Below are 20,844 nucleotides of genomic sequence, written 5' to 3'. Positions count from 1 at the left end.
TTTACTTTTACCTGTGTTTTATTTAAGCTATTTTCCTGATTAATCGTGGTTTTTCTCCTGTTTTACTTCTTTCCTCTCAACAAACACATTTTTTTTCCCTGAAAACCCTCATTCTTTAGTTTCAGCTTTCATTTCCTAATCAATACATTAATTCATTTAATTTGTGCAACTTATTTAGTTTTTATATTTATTTAGAAAAATTACATATAATTTTATGTGATTTATGTATTACACCTACATAATGATTTAACATATATATGCTTAAAATTAATGATATCTATTTCATAGTTCTATAATCACTTTAAATGTAAATGTATATAACTAATTTGCTTATTTTACACGTATATATATAATGAAAAGTTAATGTATATGGTTGCTATTAAATGTACAAAGTTAATCTTTATAATTATTTAATTTTATATTATATAATTATTAAGATAATTATTTAATTTAGTTATTTAATTAACTAATTAATTAAATTTAATATTAATGCATTGACGTTAATATGTTAATAGTAATATTAATATAGCAATTAAGATACAAGTTAATGAGTACATTAATTTAATATATACATGTGAATTAATATATAAAAATTATATATAATTTTTTAAAACGTATGTAATTATTTTAGTTAATTGGGATTTGGCGCGCGCTGAGGCTCCTGGCCACGCCCCTCTCTGACCACGCCCCCAGGTTATGGACACGCCCATATGACGGACACGCCCCCTCAGTGGCCTCGCCCCGTTCCCGCCCCCTCAGCGCCCTCCCCCCTTGTCCGCCAGGGGGCGCTCTGCCCCTCGCCCGCTCCCCCCGGCGGCGCCGCGCGGCCTCAGCTGCCCGGCGGGTGCGCGGTGACGTCACGCAGCAGTGACGTCCTAGGCCCCGCCCCTGGCGCGGCGGCTCCAGAGCCGGCGTAGCCTCCGGGCCGGCGGCACCGCAGCGAGCGGGAGGGAGCGACCGGGCCGAACCGGGCCGAACCGAGCCGAACCGAGCCGAACCGGGCCGAACCCGCCCGGAGTGTTCCTCCCTGTTCTCCCCGCCCTACCCTGTCCCGTTTCGTCCCGCCGGCGGCCGCGGCCCGCCCCGCGTTCCCCGCCGCATCAGCATGTCGGTGCCGGAGCCCGCCGGCGGCGAGGAGAAGCAGGCCAAGGAGGTGGAGGACGCCGAGAAATATTCCTTCATGGCCACCGTCACCAAGGCCCCCAAGAAGGTAGCGGGGCCGGCGGGGGCCGGCTCGGTGCCGGGATCACAGCCTGCTTCGGGGCAGCAGCGGGGCGGGAGGGAGAAGCCTCGGCTGTGGGGGGAGCGGCTTCAGGGGGAGCCGCTGCCGCTTGCGGGGCTGCGAGTCCCCGGGCTGGGGGCGGCAGGAGCAGCCCCGCTTCGGCTGGGGGATGGAGCCCCGGTTGGGTTGGGGGATGCAGTCTCTGGTTCGGGTGGGGGATGCAGCCCCGCTTGGGCTGGGGGATGGAGCCCCGGTTCGGGTGGGGGATGGAGCCCCGGTTCGGGTGGGGGATGGAGCCCCGCTTGGGCTGGGGGATGGAGCCCCGCTTGGGCTGGGGGATGCAGCCCCGGTTGGGGTGGGGGATGCAGCCCCGGTTGGGGTGGGGGATGCAGCCCCGGTTGGGGTGGGGGATGCAGTCCCGGTTGGGCTGGGGGATGGAGCCCCGCTTCGGCTGGGGGGTGCAGCCCCGGTTGGGGTGGGGGATGCAGCCCCGGTTGGGTTGGGGGATGCAGCCCCGGTTCGGGTGGGGGATGGAGCCCCGCTTCGGCTGGGGGATGGAGCCCCGGTTGGGGTGGGGGATGGAGCCCCGGTTGGGGTGGGGGATGCAGCCCCGGTTGGGGTGGGGGATGCAGCCCCGGTTCGGGTGGGGGATGCAGCCCCGGTTGGGGTGGGGGATGCAGTCCCGGTTGGGGTGGGGGATGCAGTCTCTGGTTCGGGTGAGGGATGCAGCCCCGGTTGGGCTGGGGGATGCAGTCTCTGGTTCGGGTTGGGGGATGCAGTCCCGGTTGGGGTAGGGGATGCAGTCTCTGGTTCGGGGCGGGAGCAGCCCTCGGCGGTGGAGAGGGGCACCGTGACCCGGCTCTGGGAAGAGCAGCCCCACAGATGGGGGTTTGTGCTGGGAAAGCTCGAACTGGTCCAGTTTGGGAAGTGGGGCTTGTCCCCATTCAGTGGGTGGAGAGGGAGATTGGAACAGAAGAGGAGCTGGTCCGGTCTGGGGGTGGCAGGTATGAGCCAGGGGCTGCTGGCCCAGTTTGGGGTGGGAGAGAAGGGTCAAGTACTGGGGACAGAGGGGTCTGTACTGGGGTACAACCCTGGCCCACGCTGGGGGGAGAGCAGGTTCCGGGGGGCTGGGGCCAGAGCAGGGACCTCGGCGGTGGCATAGGAGTGCAGGGGGACAGGGTGTCCCCAGGAAGGGGACAGGCAGGGTGCAGCCCTTGTGTGGGACTGTGAGGTGACAGGGCTTTGTGCTGGGGACAAAGCAGGGGGGATGTGTTATATGGGAAGAGCCAGAAGCAGCAAGCTGGAATCCAGCTGTGGGTCACTCAGAAGGGTGGCCAGGAGATTTCAGAGTGTTGAGTTTTTTGGGACAGGGGTGCTGTTGGAGGTGTGGGTGGGAGCACATTTGGGCTCAGGAAGAGGCTGCCAAGTCACCTCAGTATCCCTCCATCCTTGAAGGCCTCACAGGAGCTCTGAGGTCTCCCAGTGCTGCTCCCACAACCCTGTGGGGTGCTCGATGGCACCGAGGGTGGGCGAGCACTGCTCTTGCCACTGTAGCAGAGTGCAGGACCCCACAGTTCCCCCAGAGGAACTGTGCTCTGGGCTCAGTGCTGAAGTTTCAGCCCTGTCAGGGAGGCAGATCCATGTTCCAAGCACTGCACAGATCTGTGCAGCTGAACACTGTGTTCCCCTCGGGGCTGCAGCCGCCTGGAAGTGGTGGATGCAAAGGCAGAGCAGTCACAGAGAATGGGAACATCCTCATTGCCAGGGGAATCTCTCGCGCCTGCTCTGGCCTGCTCTGGGTGGGACTGGGCAGCATCAGACCCTTGGAGAAGGTCAGCTGGATTTGAGGTGTCTTCTCTCCCAGGGAGCAGGGGTTGGAGACTAGGCCCTGTTTGTCTGGGCTGTGGACATAGCCTGGAGGAAGGAGCAGAGGAATGTGGGGCTGGGATCTGCCTCTTCCAGCAGTGGCTCAGCACAGCTCTAACTCAGGGATTGTTTTTACCTTTTCATAACCATCATCTCTGTCAGAGTGAACAGCACAAGGCTGCAGCCGACTGCTCCAAGGGGACAGCAGACTGCTAATCCCAGAGCATCCCATGGAACCAAAATACCTGTGGTAAAAAGGAATCCATCGAGCGTCCTCAGAGGCAAGTTTGCCAGCCTCTCAGGGAGATGAGATGTTGTATACCCAGAATTTAATGCTGCAGACATGGCTGGTTGTGCAGCGTGAGGAGCCCTGGTTGGACTCAGTGGCTGCTGCAGCTTTTCCTGGCTGGGTGAGGATATTGAAGGTGCCCAGAGGGACACACGACATTTGAGGCTGATAACATCAGAGATGGGGAGCGCGGGAGCTGAGCTGAGCTCAGGGAACAAATTGCTCCGGGCTCCTGTTTTCCTTGCCTGGCTAGTTCCTGCAAATAATGCTGGGGAATGGCAGAGGCCTTGGCAGGAGGATGAAAGACCAAGGAAGGGAGAATTGCTCTCCTGAGATAAGCTGTTGAGTGCCCCCAGCTCTGATGCCTCAGAACAGGATTGCAATTAAACCATTAAAATGTTCTTGTGATTCTCTGCAAGTTGACGTGACTTTTGTGCCAGCTGCCCTGGAGCTCCTGGCATGGTCAGCGGCCAGCAGAGATGGTGGAGAGAGATGATTTACCAGCATGGAGGTGGGCAGGATCATGTTGTGCTGCTGATGCACGTCCCTCCTGGGTTTTTGGGCTCCTTGAACTTTGCTGATGCAGTTTGTGTGTGGCATTTGGAGATGGGGAGGGTGGGAATGTGGCCAGGCTCAGCGCAGGCTCCGTCTCTCTCTGTGAATGGCTTTTCAGAGGAGCCTTAACTTGTGCTAGAACTTGAGGAAAGTGCCAGTGTGAGCCCACCAGCATCCAGCCCAGGACCTGCAGGAGCATCTTGGGTGCAACTGGAAGCACGTTGGCCCTGTGGGTGCTGTGGAGAAGTTGGTGTCACCTTGTTTGGCTCACCTGGAGCTGGGAGTCAGCCCCTGGCATTGCTGTTTCCTCTTGTCAGGGACTTGTTTAAGGTGAAAAAGTGAAACAAGCAGGAGGTAAGAGATTAAGAGATTAAATACAATCAACTGCAGGCTGAAGTAGGAGCTGACTCAGTGGAGGTGAAAGGAGGAATGGGGATGTTTTCCCTCAAAAAGCTGGGATATCCTGGCTGTGCCAGAGCTCCCTTTTCACCGCAGTTTGTGGGGACTTGTTTGTCAGCATCATGACCCCAGTTTGGTCTGAGTGAGGTGGTTCTTTGGCCAGGGGTGGTTTGCAGGCAGAGGTGAGCGATGCTGAGTTTGCACCTTCTCCAGCCACTGCTGTGGTGTTGCTGGGGAAGATTGGGAATGCTGGGGCTGGTGGTTTACCCAGGTTTAGTGAACACGGATGTGGAGGTGATAATGGCAGAGCTCAAGGGCTGGTTGTGCTCCTCCAGATCCCTGTGTGCCATCACTGCTGCGTCTGGGCATCTGCTCTCCTGCCTCCCTGGAGACTGCAGGTGCCCTTGGCAGCAGTCGCTTTCCCAATCCACGTCAGCCGGTCGGTGGAGCCTTAAACTCCCAGCTGAGGCGAGCTGGGGGTGCCCTGAGTGGGAAGGACACGGCGAGTGAGCGGCACCGTGCCTGCGGCAGGGCAGGGGGCTTGGCCCGTGCTGTCCCTGTCTGTCACCTCACCCCGCTGTGTCCTTGTCCTGCTGGCATCGCTGTCTGCTGGGCTCCACACCTGGGTGCTGGCAGGCAGATGGACACTGCAGACAGATCTTTCTCCTGCGGCATTCCCGGGCTCTGAGATGGGTTGAAGGCTCCAGTTTGGTTCTGGGGAGGTGAGTTGGGTGCCCGTGGAGCCGGTGTGGGTGCGTTGGGGCGGTGCTGTGCCCCTGCGGATGGCGGCTCCAGCGGGAGCACTCAGGCTGTGGCAGGGAATGCTAATGCACAGCGCTGCAGCTTTGCAGTGCCTGCGAGCCGGCTGCTGGCTGGTGTGGGGGTGGCAGAGATGGAGCAGGGAAAAGCTGGGAAGGGGGGGATGGAGCCTGTGGGGAGCTGCAGGCCCCCAGGGAGGGCTGGGTGTCCTCTCCAGAGCATCGTTCCTGCAGTTGCTGTCTGCAGTGGCCTGCGCACTGCTGACCTTGCTGCAGCCGGCTGCATCCCTGCCCTGCACAGCCCGTTCCCAAAGATCCATTCCTGCCCCACTTTGCTCTGTCGTGACTTAACCCAGGTCCCTGCAGCTCTGCCAGGCCAGGTGATAATAAACTACCTTCCCCTTTGGGCTGTTAGGGGGACGAGACTGCCCTTGTTTGTCCTGACAGAGCTCCTGTAGCCATTCCTTTTTCCTGTCCCTTTAATTTAATTCCTTAGACTGGCTGCTCATAAATCCTCTGTGCCTTTGTGAGCCTGTCTGGGGCCATGGCTACCACCTCCTGTCCTGCTGTTCTGCAGGCACTGTGCACCTGGCTCTCCTCATTCCTTTACCCAGATCTTCATTTCTCTGGTTCCTTGCTCTGTTACAGCAGTTTTTCCTTCTCATAATGAGGTGTCTGGGCTGGGATGAGTTGAACAGCTCATCATCCTCTGTATGGATGTCCTGATGACATCCTGAGATGAGTCTGGCCTTCCTGGGGATGGAGGAAAACCCTAATAAGTGGGGAAAAAAAAGCACAGGGGTGTTTGGAGTGGAAATGAATTAATGGGGCTTGGGGCAGTCAGGTCACTCCTGGTGCTGTGTTAAATGATAGAATCCTAATTTTTTTCCAAGTTGCTCTTGGGATCTTCCCATTGTTTTGGTGTTTTGGAGGGTCTCTCTGATGTCCAGAGGGGAGGCTTGTTCCAGTGCCCCAGCACTGGGCAAGGCCAGAAGACACTTAATTGAATTATTGAACCAGAGAGAGGGAAAAGGAGGTTTTGGGGGCTTGATGGGCACAAACAGTTTTCAAAATGATGTGCGAGAGCCTGTGGCTTTTGCTTCCCCCTTTTCCTCCTGCATCCCTGAAGGAGGTTGGATTTCCACTCTTATGTCAGCCCTTTGGGGATGAGAAAAGAGTTGGATATTCAGCCTTCCCAGGCTTCATAAGCATCTCTTGTCAGTTTTTGATGGTGTGGGGGTGGAGATCACGCATCCTGGGAGCCCCCATCCCATGTGAGCAGCCAGGTCTGGAGCATGGGAGGAGTGCTGGAGGCAGGAGCACAGTGTTTTGTTTTGACCTTCCCCAAAATGTCAGGTTATCTTCTGCTGGGGACTGGCCTACCACAATGCTTTCTTTGGGAACAGTTTTCTCCGTGCTTTCCAGCCTGTGCAAATGTTGGAGTGGGTTCCTGTGCTCCCTGCTGGATGTTGGGGCTGGGGTATTTTGCTCTGGAAATCAGGTTTGCAAGGTCAGGTTGGAGTTAATCCTTTGCAAGTGATGATCCTGTCTGTGTTGTTCCTCTGAGGAGTTGGTGAGTGCCCCATCCCAGATTTTGGAGCAGGAAATGTGTGGGACTTCAGCACAGGGATTTGCTTGGCTGTGTTTTTATCACCAGGAGTTTCCTGGGGGTGACGGTCGCATTTGCAGAGGGCTCGTTATGTTTCCTGCTGAGCACTTTGATCAGAGCTGCTTATCTGGGCCCTCTGGCTCACCTTCACTCAGCACACGGTGGTGACGTTCCAGGTGACTGTCCTGGGACCTGCTGGTGGCCCCGAGTGCCAAAGACTTTGTGCCAGAACTTCTCCCAGAGTGAGACTCCATGAAACCAGGGGTTGTAAGGGGCTGGGGGAAGGGTCAGGGAGTCCCACCAAGGAGGAGCATCATGGTGTCACCTCAGCAGGTTGTGTGGGAGCTTACCTTCCCAGGGAACTGGGTAATTCCAGGGGCTTGGGCACCCTGAGCAGTGCTGGAATCTGCTCTGCACCATCCCTCTCTGCCCACATCATCCTTGCAGGCTTCCCTGGCATGGTTAACCCTTGTGAATGGGTGTTCTTGGTTGATGCCCCAAAATCCAAAGAGGAAGGTGCCGTAGTTTGGAAATAGTTTGTTTGCAAAGGACCTGAAAAATCACCCAGTTCCACCCCTGCCGTGGGCAGGGACACCTTCCACCATCCCAGCTTGCTCCAAGCCCTCTCCGACCTGAAAACTGTCCCTGGACACTTCCAGGGATGGGGCAGCCACAGCTTCTGTGGCCCCCTGTGCCAGGTGCTCCCCAGTCTCACAGAGAAGAATTTGGGCTGTTTTTTTGGCAGCTGATCTCCCCCCATGGGTTCTGTGCCTCTGAGAAAGCGGGAGGCAGAAGCTGAAGCCAGTCCTGCCTTTTGGAGCTGCCCCCATTGCCCTGTTGAGTTGGGCTGCTTGAACTGTGAATTTTAATTACACTTTGGGATCAATACGGTGGCCTTGGTAACGAGCTTATTGCTGCTGCAGAATCTGTTTACTTCAGGTTGGTGACAGCCAAAGGACTGAGGTGGCCGAGGACATGATGTTCCAGCTCCTTGTACAGGCTCCATTGTAATTCGGGTGAGGCTCCCGCAGCCCTCGGAGTTGGGTGCAGCTTCCCCTTGGCTGCCCCCACAGACCTGGAGCTGGCTGGCAGCACCCGTTCCTGCCTGGCTGAGGAGCTGCCTGCCTTCAGGAGCCAGGATTTGGGTGGGAGCTGCTGGAGCCTGCTTTATCTGTGTGGTGTGGGTGGAGGGGATCACTCCTTCTGGCCTTTTGCAGTGAGAAGAAGTGCGCAGCCTGGAAAAGGAGACTCCTTGGGGCTTTGCCTTCCTGAAATTCATGTTTTGGTGTCCTCCTTCCAGATGAGGGTGAGGTTCAGCCTGTATCTGCTGTTTTCTGCCTCTCCTCCTTTCACCTCCCAACAGGGAGCCCCAGATTTCACACATTCCTGCACTGTGGGGAGAGTTTTACATCCAACCTGGGCATGTTTTGGAGCGAGAACATCTGGCTGATCCCTGTTGACCTTGGAGCTGTCAGCATCTTGCAGGCGGCACAGTGTCTCCTACATTAACTAACCCCTTCTCCAAATATTCTGTGAGCTTGCCATCTCCACAAGGAAATCACTTTCAATCCCTCCTGCCCTCCTTTAGAAGAAAGGGGCTTCATGGAATCAGCCCTGTTTGCAGGGAAAGGTTGGCTTTGCTCTGACACCCTGGATACATCAGTAGAATTACCAGGTGGTAATTCCTCAAACTCCTGAGCAGGGAAAAGTCCATGCTGAAGCCTGAAGTTTCTCCTGCTTTGCCTCTAACCAGATGCATCAAAATCCAAGTAATTTCCAGGGCTGAAAATAGTCCATTGGTAAATGAGGCAGCTCTAGTGGAAATACCACTGTGAGAGGCTTTGGGACCAGGGCAGGGGGAGGATGGAATTCCAGTTTTCCAGAGCAGGCTGCTCCTGTTTCCATGCTGATCCTGCAGCGTGTTTTCCCTTAAAGCCGTGGCACAGGGGTGGAGGATCAGCTAAGGGGATCTTAGAGTAGCTGGAGCCTCTCCTGAGTGGGTTTTGCTGTTCTGATTTTTTGAAAGACCAGTAGAAGTCTTGGAATGCTGAGCTTCTCCAAGGCAGTTGGGGGGAGAAGGGGAGGCAGGTGGGGCACCTAGAGTGCCAAGGGGAGCGATTCCTCCCCCAAAACACAGGGGCTGCTTCAGGATTACGGAGCAGAAGTTTGGGCTTCTCCATTTGTTTTTTTTGTTTTCTTTTTTTTGTGTCAAACCCTCCCTTCAGACCATGAGGTGTTCCTGAACGAGCTGTTTAACAGTGCTTCCAAGTGTTCCCTTGGTCTCATACAACTGTGCTTGGAGAGGCATTTTCTAATTAGTTTAAAAATTGATGCTAATTAAAGCTGATTCCCTCTCAGCTCTGACACACAAACACATTTCCATGGGCTTCAAGCTCTGCCAGCTGGCCTGTTGGAGACCAGCAGTCCTCAGATTGCCCCATAAGCTGCTGGAAGTGATTTAACCCCACACTCTTGGAATAGAGGAGTGGTTTGGGTTGGAAGAGTCCTTAAAGCTCACCCAGTTCCTCCTTCTGCCATGGCTCCCAAACCCTGTGAACCTTGGGCACTGCCAGGGATCCAGGGGCAGCCACAGCTTCTCTGGGCACCTGTGCCAGGGCCTGCCCATCCTCACAGGGAGGGATTCCTTCCCAATATCCCATCCATCCCTGTCCTCTGGCACGGGGAAGCCATTCCCCTTGTCCTTGCAAGGACATGACCTTGTCTTGTCTGTGCAGTTCTTCCAGTGTGGTAATCCAAATTAATACTAATTTCCTACTGCCCAAACGTGCTGTGCCATAGGCTGGGAGGGCACTGGGGATGAATCCAGAGGTGAGAAATCCGGGATGGCTTTAGACCAGTGGCTGTTTGCCCATTCATGGGGATTATGGAGTTAACCTGTGAGACATGACTGGAGTTCACTGCCCTTACGGATCCCAGACATTGGACTTTAGCTGTTCCTGCCAGGCAGGAGTTATCCCTCTGTATTTCAGGAGATATCCCTCTGTGTTTCAGGAGATATCCCTCTGTGTTTCAGGAGATATCCCTCTGTGTTTCAGGAGATATCCCACTCCATCAAAGCCGGGCCCAAGCCTTTACCTCAATTCCTGCAAGTCCAAGGATTAGATGCCTCCTTATCTGCTGGTGGGGAGTTTTCCCTCTGGTCCTGCTGGAGCACACCTTTGACCTCCAGGTGTTTATGAGGCAGGATTTATCCTCAGTTACTATTTAACACTCAAAATCACATTTCTTTTATTGAATCCCTCCTTCTGTTTATTATTCCTTTAACACATTTGCAGTGATTCTCATCGTGACTGGAATCTTGTGGTGATTTCCAGCCTGTTGACCTTTGGAAGGGGTCTCTTTCTTTCCTGGTGGCTTTTTTTTTTTTTTTCCTCTGCTGAGTTTTGGGATTCATGTGGAAGTCCTTAATTGTCCTCTTGGACTCACAAAAACTTGGTTTGTTTGGGTTTTTTTTTTCCTCAGTTCTTTACCCAACCAGCCTTTCCCTGGCATGGAGGATGGAGGTTGGGATTAGGGCTTGGCTGGTTTGCTTTGCCAGAACCTCTGTGCCCTTTTATTTCTTTACTGGGAGCAGTGTAAAGGTTTCCAGGCAGAGATTTGGCTGGGATTCCTGCTCAGGGAGTTGGCAGGGAGAGTGCCAGGCAGGTCTGTGCCTCTAAGGAGAGCAGCCTGCCCTGTGAACCCTCTGGGAGCGAGAGGTACTGATCCAGGAGCACCAAATTCCACGTGGCTGTGCTTCCATTCACAGAGCTGGAAGCTCTTCCAGCTGTGGTGTCTGAATGGAGCACTTGGGGGTTCTTCTAAAAAACCAGGAGAATGTTCTCTTGCAAAGGCCACACCTGGAGCAGCAGCAGGTCCTTTTTCCTGAGGGTTGTTGTTCTACTTCCAGCTCTCACAGAGCCCTTGGTGCTCAGGCTGTGGAGGACCAGGAGATGTTTTCTGAGCAGCTCTCCTGCTCTTCCAGCATCCCTGTGGAATGAAGCAGTGGGCACTGCTGGGGCAAATCCCCCACCTGCACCTGGCCATGGGCTCTGGCTGGGGATCCATTGGGAGGATTTGAGCTGGGAATCTGGTGGTTCTTCCATGGGCTTGGCCATAGCCTCCTGTGAATTTGTGCAGCCCTTTGCCATCCAAGTTTGCACTGGCACACGTGACTGGAGCTTGGAGGTGGGAGAATGGGATGGTTTGAGTCACAGAGCCAAATCCACCTCCAAACCCTCCCCTCCCCAATGGTTTGGGTTTGGGGATGGTGAGTCGTCAGGGTGGGAGTCTTGCTGGTACTGATCCCCCATCCTTCTTTTCCAAGTACCTAACTTTTCCTTTCCTTCCATCCTTAAGGAGTGCTGTGATCCAGAAATACCTTTCCAGGCTGGATAACCTCACAGGGAAAGAGCCCTAAAACCATCCCTGTCTGCCTTGCTGATTCCCAACCCAAAAATCCGTGTCCTGTTGGATCGTGGAGCATGTGTCCCCTGTGTGTCCCCTGTTTCCAGCCTCATGTTAGACACTGTCCTGTGGGAACAGGGGCTGGCTCTTCCAGCCTGGAAGCGGAGCAGAGGGGGCCTGAGGACAGGGCAGCCAAGTCCTCTAAACAAACCCAGCACCCTGGCATGGTCACAGTGGGAATGGGGCCAGCTCCAGGGGCCAGCACAGGGACACACACTGGGAGCATCGGGAACCTGCTGCTGGTGGATTTGGGATGGCCTCAGGGAAGCAAATGTGGCAATGGCTCTTTTCTCCTGGTCAGGAAGCTCAGGGTCCCCTCTGGGATCTGGGTGCTTTCTGTCCTTTCCCTGGGGAAGTGGCTCAAGCAAAGCTGCTCCTCTCTTTCTAACCTGGAATGAAGGAGAACACTGGTAACCAGACTTTTTCCCCTCAGCTGATGGGGCTGAAGGGCCTCAGTCCCTGGGGTGCCTCTGCCCTGCCTGGATGCTGTGATGAGTCGCTTCTGCAAATCAGTGGATTAAAACAACTCGTCCTTTAGCAATGCCTGACCCAGCTCCTCCTCAGGAAAAACCCGCAGCTCTCTCTTCTGTAGATAAAGAATCCTCGGAGACTGAAACCTTTTGCCCATCTCCAGGTGGGCAAAACCCAGCCCTGCTCCGAGCTGCTGCTCCTGTTCCATGTGAGAGCAGGGCTGTTGAGGAGGAAGATGCTCATTGGAGCTGTAAAACATTTCTTGTTGGCTGAATTTCCCAGGAAATGGGAAATTGTCATTCCCGGGAATGACAAAGAAATGATGAACTTAAAAGGAGTTTGCCCTCCATGTCAGGGCTGCTTTGGCAGCATGGGCATCCAGCAGTGCCCTCCCAGCCTCTGCCAGGGAGTTTTTGTTTGGGAGAACATATTAAATAAAGGGAACTGGCTGCACTGAGTAGTCCTGATCTCTGCTGCTGGTTTTCTGCAGCCAAAGGAAAGGTCCCAAGACTCTGGATCCTTCCAGGCTTTCTCCTGGGAGGACACAAGTGGGTTGCAGAGACCCTTCTGCAGTAGAGCTGTGGCTGTAGGAATGTGCTTTCCTCCAATTTTGCTGTTCCTCCCCGGGCAACTGTGCTGTGTCCTCACATCCACAGATGTCAGACTCGGAAGTCTGGAGGGTTTTACATGCTTCATTTCTTCCTGCTTATCTTGGGTGATGTGTGGAGCCTGTTCCTGTCCCCCCTCCACTTATCCAGGACAAAAGTGGCCGGGAGGACACTTTTCCTGTGGCTGTGTATGTGCTGATGCTCATGTTGTCCCTAATAATAAATAATAATAATGAAAAAAAGGGATTGCTGAAGCAAGGGGTGCTAGGAATAGAGCCTGGAGCTGCTTCCCAGCCCATGTCCTTTCCCCCGTGGAGCCTGTGCATTGATGAGCCATGTCAGCTGTGAGTTGGTGGATGCTTTCCAAAATCTCTGTTCCTTCCACAACCTGCTCCCACTCTCCCCCAGGGCTCCATGGGATGCAATCAGGGATGTGTAGCACAGCAAAGGAGCTTAAACGACCTCTCTGGAGCTGTTCTGGGAATGGAAGAAGTGTTAAAATGAAAAGTGGGATTGTCCTGTGCGAGAGGGACGTGCTGGGTTCATCTGTGCCTGGGGTAAATCCAGCTGTGTCTGCAACTCCCCTCTCCCTGGGGTCAGGGACTGGAATTTTCTTACTCTGGCAGCTCCAAGAACTGCTCTCCTGGCTGACCACTGGGAAGGTACTTGGGATCAGCCTTGGAGGATGGCACAGCCTGCAGTCATGAGCTGCCAGTTTGGTGAGATGGTACCAATCCAGACCTGCAGTCTGTTTGTCCTGCCTGTGTTGTAATAATTAAACAAATGAGGTTGTGTGTGCTGGGGACGCTTGAGCTGCTGGGTTTGGCACTGCCCCACCAGTGTTCTCACTGGATTTATCCTTATAACCTAGAGAACATCTCGTTCAGGCTGGCCTTCCTGGTGGTTTGGGGTGCTCTGGGCAGTGTGGCCAAATAGGGTGGGCAGTGCTGCCTCAGCTCCAGCTCTGGACAGGGTGGTTTGAGCTGAACATGAGCGGCTGGTGTTGGGAAATGTCAGATCTGCCTGGCAATGGGCACAGTGGCAGTGGATTTCTCAGAGGGAGAAAATGTCCTCCTGGCTTGGCTGGGAGCAGGCAGTGCCCAGCAATGCTCTGGAAGGACTTGGCAGGGGATGGTGGATCCTGCTGTTTTCCTGCAGAACGTATCCCAAAATCCCTGCTGTTCCAAGTGAGGGGCTGCTCATTCGGCCCCTTAGGTCTCCAGCCCCATCTCCTCCCTTTCCAGGGCAGTGGTGCTGAAAACCCCTGGCTTCATTCCTACGCAGGGAACTGGGTGCTGTCTTGTTTTCCCTCCTCGACCACGAATTTCTGGGACGGAGAAATATTTTCCTTGCTCTTAAACCATTGTGCTCCACCCGGCTGGAAAAGCCGTTTGCAGCAGGATGAAGTTTGGGACGCGCTCGGTGACGGTGGGAGCCGGAAAGCCCCAATCCCGCAGAGCGCTGACCCGCAGCCCCCGGCCGGGAATGCCGTTCATTCCAATTCCCATCACAGGCAGAGGGATTAGGAGATTTTCTGTCTCCTTAATGCAGCTCGAGCGCCCGGCACGTGGAGGGCACTGCTCACGCACCTCTGCTCCAGTGCCTTGTCCGACCTCCCTCGGCTCCCGCCGCGCGCCGCCGGACACAGCGGTAATTTCCCAGCCTCAGAGGGGCTGGGTGTTCCCATTGTTTGTTGGATTTGGGTGCTGTTCATGGTGTTTGATGATAATTTTAGCCAGGGCAGATTTTGCTAAGCTGGGGAGTTCGGCTGAGCCCTGGTAAAGCCACGGCAGGGATTACTGGGGGTAATTCAGCACTTGGTTTGTTTAGCACTTGCTTTTTCTCTCCCCTTGGATTCAATCCCCTCATTCCCATGTTTCTAAACCTGCTGTTTCTCTTGCAGAGTGGGGTTGTGCCTCAGAGCTGGCTCAGCACTCACAGCTGGAGCCCTGAAGGTGGATTGTGGTGTGGGGTGTTGTGGGGCTGGGGAGTGCAGCATCCCTCCATCCCATCCTCTCTTTTCCACTGCATCCCAAAGGAGCTTTGCTCCATGGGACCATGCAGGCAGCACATTTCCCTGAAGGGAGCTGCCCTGTCCCAGAGCTCACACATCCTGGATGCTGCAAGCCAGGACAGACCTGCACCCTGGGCTGAAGCACTGTGCCTTGTGTTTTTCCCCTCCTGGGTCACCTCTTCCCTGGAAACCTTTCCCTGAGATACAGAAAATTCCTCAGCTAACACTTTAAGCTGTTTTAATGCCAGCAGCTGTTTTATGGGGAATGTTTTTTTATACCCTCTGGTTTGATGAGCTGCCAGAGGAAGAGCTTGATGTGAAGGCATGGAAATCTTGTGTCCTGAAATTGCTGATACTTCTTCCTCCTTGGAAGTGCCCCTGAGCAATACACCGGCATGGAAGTAGCACAATCCTATCCCAGGCTGTGTGGGGAGGATTGATCCAAGCAACAGACTTTGAACAAATTCCAGCAACATCATTCTTTGTTGGGAAACCTGCCAGCTCCTGCCACACGCTCTGAGCACACTGTTGGTACCTGCCTGGAAGTGCTTCTGCCCCTCTTACCCCTGGAATCAGCTTTCCTGTGGGGATGGGGGCTGTGGTGGCCTCCAGATCATCCCTCTGCTCTCCCATGGGGATGGAGGTTTCAGTGCCCTCCAGGTCCTCCCTCTGATTTCCCACAGGGATGAGGGTTGTGGTCTCCTCCACATCCTCCCTCTGCTCTCCTGTGGGGATAGGGTTGTGATGCCCTCCAGATCCTGCCCTCCACAACCTCCCTCTGCTCTCCTGTGGGCATGGAGGTTGTGGTGCCCTCTGAATCCTCCCTCTGCACCAAATGACCTCAAACAATTGCAAAACCAAACCTTTTATCTCCATTTATCATTCCCATTCCTTCCACTAATACAAGCTAAAGTAGTTTGCATCAGAATCTGGCTGGAAGTCTGGTCAGGGAAGCAGATATTGGGCTGTGATGTGTCCAGTGAGGAGCTGGCTGGAAACCTTGCAGCAGCAGCACCCACAGGAATGCCTGGGATCCTTGGCTGGGTGTGGTGATGGATCTGATCTGTGCCAGTCAGTTCCTGGAAGAGATGTTGGAGTCCCACCTCATCCCTCCTGTCCTCCCTTGCAGTGAGCCGTAGGTTTCATGCCCCCTTGTCCCTTCCTGAGTGAAATACCATGCTGCTTCTGGCCCATCTGCTGGGATCCTGTAGAATTTTGGCTACTTTTTCCAGCCAAAAAAGCTGTACTGGTACTGCAGCCACCCCAGCTCCAGCCAGTGCAGATTCCTTCTTTCTGAAATGGATCATTTCAACTAAATAGTTTCATTCTTCTCCCTTCTGAAGGCTGTTTCCTGCATCAAAGATTTCAGGGAGCTTTTGGGATGGCTGTGGCACAGAAAACCCCTCCTTGAGGCCGCTCTGGGCTGTGTCTTTCCATCATCTTGATTTCTCCAGGACTCCTCTCGAGGTCTCCAGGGTCTCAGGGATGCTTTGTTAGTCCCACTCCCTGCCATGACGTCTCATCCCTGTTCAACAGCAGAATCAAATCCTGCAGCCAAGGGGCCGTGCTGGGGTTCTTTGTCAGGGTCTCCTGTGTGGCAGCAGGGAGGGGGCTGCAGGCTGGGTTTGCTGGTGCTTTCCCTAATTCCTTTTCATCTCTGTTTCCCTGGCAGGAGCAGCAATAAGGCTCTTTGCTGGCTGCTCACTCGGGGTGAGCACAGCAGCTGAGTAGTTTTGGGTTATTTTTCCTCTTTTTTGGCCCACCAGTTAAATTTGATGATCTGGTGGAAGGTGCTGGAGCCTTGAGTTGCCTCTGGCTGGGAGAGGTGGCTGTTTTGGGGGTTTTCTTCCAATGGAAACATCTTGTCCTGCAGAGGAGGCTGAAAGCCAATGCAATGTCAACTTCTTTTTGTTGAAATGTTCTCTCTTGCTGAGGTTTTTTCCTGTGCTTTTAGTGTCAGTTTTGGAAGGATGTGCAGTGTTTTTAACCTGTGGGATGCTCTGCTCCTGGGGAAGAGCCTGGAAGCACCAGGGATCTCTGGGGACCACCCCAGCTTTCTTGTTGCTGCATTTTGGGGCAGAAATCTTCGGGGAGCGGTTGGGGCAGGGTCTCTGCCTCCACATGGGATGTGGGTTGTACAAGGAGTGTAATTGCTGAAGGAGCCTTAGGGAGCTGGAAATGGGTTAAAGGGGATGTTTCAGGGTGCTCTTTGTATCTTCAGGTGTTGTGTCAAATCTGCAGGGTGACAAAAATCTGGTGGTAGTTGTTCAGGCAGAAAAAGGGACTTCATTTTTTGGCATCTGTAGCCTTGTATTTATTTGGTGATGTTATTTTTTGTGGACTGAAGGAATCCGTGGGTCCCTGTAGCTTGGAGAGGTGTCTTGCCCTAAGGATCACCTCCTGATTTAGCATTTCTTTCCTTTGCTCCCAGCAAATCCAATTTGCAGATGACATGCAGGAGTTCACCAAATTCCCGACCAAGACGGGCCGTCGGTCCCTGTCCCGCTCCATCTCCCAGTCTTCCACTGACAGCTACAGCTCTGGTAGGTGCCAGCTCCCTGTCCTCACGTGTTCCTCTCACAAACCCAGTGTGGGTGCTGCAGTGAATGTGCTGCCCACACCCTGTGGCAGGATTTGTGCTGCTGTTTGTTCTTGGATGCTGAGGGAATGATTCCAGGCATTCCCAAAGCTCAGGCATTGATTGCCATTTGATAATCGTTACCTCTGGGTTGTTTTAGAGAAAAAAGAGAGCAAAATTCCTTCAGGGCGTTGGCTTTCTTTAGGACATTGGTAGTTTGAGCCATGAGGGAAAGCTGGGAAGGGAAACAGCAGAAACATGAAGGGTAGGAGGTTCTTGGATGCATAAGGCCTGGCATAACACTCATTCCTCTTTTGGTTTAGCTGCCTCATACACAGACAGCTCTGATGACGAGGTGTCCCCCCGAGAGAAACAACAAACCAACTCCAAGGGCAGCAGCAATTTCTGTGTGAAGAACATCAAACAGGCAGAGTTTGGGCGCCGGGAGATTGAGATCGCCGAGCAAGGTACAAAGTGCAGTCTGGGGCTTGGGGCAGGTTCTGGAAACCAGGAGCTGAGGAGTGGCAACTCCCACTCCTGCTGCAGCCTTGGGTATCCTGTTTCCCCTCCCCAAATCAGTTAGGGAAGAGTGAGATGTGCCAGCAAACGTTGATGCTGTGTCTTGTCCCTTTTCTAGCAGGAACAGAGCTCTTGCAGGGTTTAATGTTTTGTTGGCTCTGGAGGGACAAGGATTTTATAACATCTTCAGAGATGTGAAAGCTGAAAATCCCAACCCCTTGCTCTGGGGGTGGTAGGAAGCTGAATTACCATTTCCAGTGGGGTGATGGGGTAACTCCTTTCCTTTCAGAAGAGGAAGATAATCCAGGCACATTTAGAGCAGCTCCTCTGAGATGTGTCAGCCCTGTTTTCAAGTTCAGGTGTTTCACCTGCTGCCACAGGGCTGGTGACTGTCCTTTGGTGCCTTCCCCAGGCAGTGCCAGTCCCAGACCCCTCCTTGCCTCTCTCCTTGTCCCTCTCCTTGTCCCTTGGTCAAGTGTCAGATGACACTGGTGTTTTGGTCCTGTTTTGCACAGACCTGCCAGGCCAGGGATGAGGAGTTTTCTCCCCTGTGTAACAGCTACAGCAGAAATTTTGGGGCTGGAGGTGTTCTGGGAGGCCCTGATAGGATGAGAGCTGTGGCAGAGAGGGGACCCTGCAGACTGAACCAGCATTAAAACCTCTCTTCCTTTTGCAGACATGTCTGCTCTGATTTCGCTCAGGAAACGAGCCCAGGGGGAGAAGCCTTTGGCTGGAGCTAAAATCGTGGGCTGTACCCACATCACAGCACAGACTGCAGTGAGTGGCTGCTTATTTGGGGGGCCTGGGGTGGGACCTCAGCTTTTCCCTGGGGAGGAAAGTATTTGGAGTGGGAGAAGGCATGTTCAGTAGAGTCTGGAAGTGTTTTGGAAAGGTTGTGCTGGTGACATTTCCCCAGGGCAGCATTTGGTTCCTGTTCCCATCACTGCTGCCTGAGGCCTGCCCTCGTGCCAGGGGCATTCCTGACCCCTGGGCTATCCCAGGTTATTCCTGGGTTATCCCTGACCCCAGATCATCCCTGACCCCTGGGTTATCCCTGACCCCTGGGTTATCCCTGACCCCAGATCATCCCTGACCCTGGGTTATCCCTGACCCCTGGGTTATCCCTGACCCCTGGGCTATCCCTGACCCCTGGGTTATCCCTAACTCCTGGGTTATCCCTGACCCCTGGGCTATCCCTGACCCCTGGGTTAAGCCTGACCCTGGGTTATCCCTGACCCCTGGGTTATCCCTGACCCCTGGGTTATCCCAGGTTATCCCTGGGCTATCCCTGACACCTGGGCTATCCCAGGTTATCCCTGGGCTATCCCTGACCCCTGAGCTATCCCAGGTTATCCCTGGGCTATCCCTGACCCCTGGGCTATCCCTGACCCCTGGGTTATCCCAGGTTATCACTGGGCTATCCCTGACCCCTGGGTTATCCCAAGTTATCCCTAGGTTATCCCAGGTTATCCCTGGGCTATCCCTCACCCCTGGGCTATTCCTCACCCCTGGGTTATCCCTGGGCTATCCCTGACCCCTGGGCTATCCCTGACCCCTGGGTTATCCCAGGTTATCCCTAGGTTATCCCAGGTTATCCCTGGGCTATCCCTCACCCCTGGGCTATTCCTCACCCCTGGGCTATCCGAGGTTATCTCTGACCCCTGGGTTTTCCCTGGGCTATCCCTGACCCCTGGGTTATCCCAGGTTATCCCTGGGCTATCCCTGACCCCTGGGTTATCCCAGGTTATCCCTGGGCTATCCCTGACCCCTGGGTTATCCCAAATTATCCCTAGGTTATCCCAGGTTATCCCTGGGCTATCCCTCACCCCTGGGCTATTCTTCACCCCTGGGTTATCCCTGGGCTATCCCTGACCCCTGGGCCATCCCTGACCCCTGGGCCATCCCTGACCCCTGGGCTATCCGAGGTTATCTCTGACCCCTGGGTTTTCCCTGGGCTATCCCTGACCCCTGGGTTATCCCAGGTTATCCCTGGGCTATCCCTGACCCCTGGGTTATCCCTGGGCTATCCCTGACCCCTGGGTTATCCCAGGTTATCCCAGGTTATCCCTGACCCCCGGGTGTGCCGCTGTCCCCAGGTGCTGATCGAGACTCTGTGTGCCCTGGGAGCGCAGTGCCGCTGGTCTGCCTGCAACATCTACTCCACCCAGAACGAAGTGGCTGCGGCCTTGGCAGAGGCTGGTGAGTGCCAGAGCCCTCTCAGCCCCTCTGCCTCCCTGGCCTGATCCCAGGGGAAATCTCCTAGGGAACTCCATGTTCCATTTGTACCTATTTAGTTTTAGATATATATGTGTTTTGGTTTTTTTTTATATATATATTTAATATTTAATATAATACATAAGAATAGAAAATGTTTATATTATAAAATTATAAAATTGTAATTTATATTTCAAAATATTTTTTACTAGGTATAAATATATATACATTGACAACAGAAACATGAATACATGTATATATACAATATACACATATGAATAAACATTAATACACATATGAATATTTATAAAATGCTTATAGATACATATCATATAGAATATAAACAGTATATATATAAAATATGAATTAATAAACAAAATATGAATAGATATAAAAGTATAAAATAATAAAATATATTAAAATTTTATATTTAACCATATTTTAATTTAATTTTATTTATTTTTATAGTGTTAATTGTTAATAGTGTTTTTTCTTATTATTTATTTGTCTTTTTTATATTTTCTATTTCTGTTTTAGGGAATTAATATTTTTGGGGAATATCTTCTAGGGAGGGATGGACAGGTCTGATCCTGGTGTGGGCTGTGATGTGATCTGTGCATGGCCCCTTGGCTCTTGTGTCCGTGTGTTTCTGGAGTTGGCCAAGCAGGAGGGAGCTCTGCCAAGCCCAGCAAACTCCAAGGATGCTCCGGTTCTTTCAGGTGTTGCTGTGTTTGCCTGGAAAGGGGAGTCAGAGGATGATTTCTGGTGGTGCATTGACCGCTGTGTTAATGTAGATGGTTGGCAGGCCAACATGGTAAGGAGCCTTCTCCAGCCCTTCCTCTTCCTCCCTTCCACGCTGGGGCTGTTCCTGGGAGCCTGCTGGCCTGGAAAGGGCCTCTGACCCCATCAAAGGGGGGTTCTTGGAGAACAGCAGCTGGAGATGAGCTGGGAGCAGCCATGGGAATGTCAGGAGCTGCAGAGATGATGGGTGATGTCCTGAGCTGGCACATCTCAATGGCAAGGGAGCAGCTCCTGGTGGAATTGCCATGAGCCAAGAAATGGGACCTGTTTTCCTGTGCAGGAGCTGCCCCAGCCACTCCTCTCAGCACAGACTCCATCTGCCCTCTCCCTCCCAAAGCTGGGATCAGAGTGGGCACCTTTCCCTTGTCAAAGGCGATGTGCCCCCTTGGTGCATGGTCTGTGGTCACCAGTGATGTGTCCATGGGCTGTGACACCTCCCACAGCCTCTCCTCACCCGTTTGCTTTCAGGGCTTG

General features: G+C 53.4%; 1 protein-coding gene across 2 annotated transcripts in view; it reads left to right on the top strand.

Annotated features, from left to right (window-relative positions):
* The first annotated feature begins 815 nt into the window (after positions 1–815).
* The window catches only part of AHCYL1 (adenosylhomocysteinase like 1), a 29,024-nt gene continuing 8,995 nt past the window's right edge, over positions 816–20,844 (top strand). Inside the window, exons 1-6 of one of the 2 annotated variants that reach the window (XM_086861526.1) lie at positions 816–1,210; positions 16,690–16,801; positions 17,160–17,303; positions 18,032–18,132; positions 19,452–19,554; positions 20,289–20,383. In XM_086861526.1, the coding sequence (XP_086717652.1) occupies positions 1,106–1,210; positions 16,690–16,801; positions 17,160–17,303; positions 18,032–18,132; positions 19,452–19,554; positions 20,289–20,383 (660 nt within the window). In that variant the 5' untranslated portion in view covers positions 816–1,105. Of the gene's footprint in view, positions 1,211–4,694; positions 5,054–16,689; positions 16,802–17,159; positions 17,304–18,031; positions 18,133–19,451; positions 19,555–20,288; positions 20,384–20,844 lie in introns of those variants that run through there. The other variant, XM_023942332.2, reaches the window with a different exon arrangement.

This window comes from Cyanistes caeruleus, chromosome 24, assembly GCF_971803275.1.
Source record: "Cyanistes caeruleus chromosome 24, bCyaCae1.hap1.1, whole genome shotgun sequence".
NCBI classification, from domain to species: domain Eukaryota; kingdom Metazoa; phylum Chordata; class Aves; order Passeriformes; family Paridae; genus Cyanistes; species Cyanistes caeruleus.
Note: the sequence above shows the minus strand (reverse complement) of the source record. Positions and strands in the feature narration are given on the sequence as shown.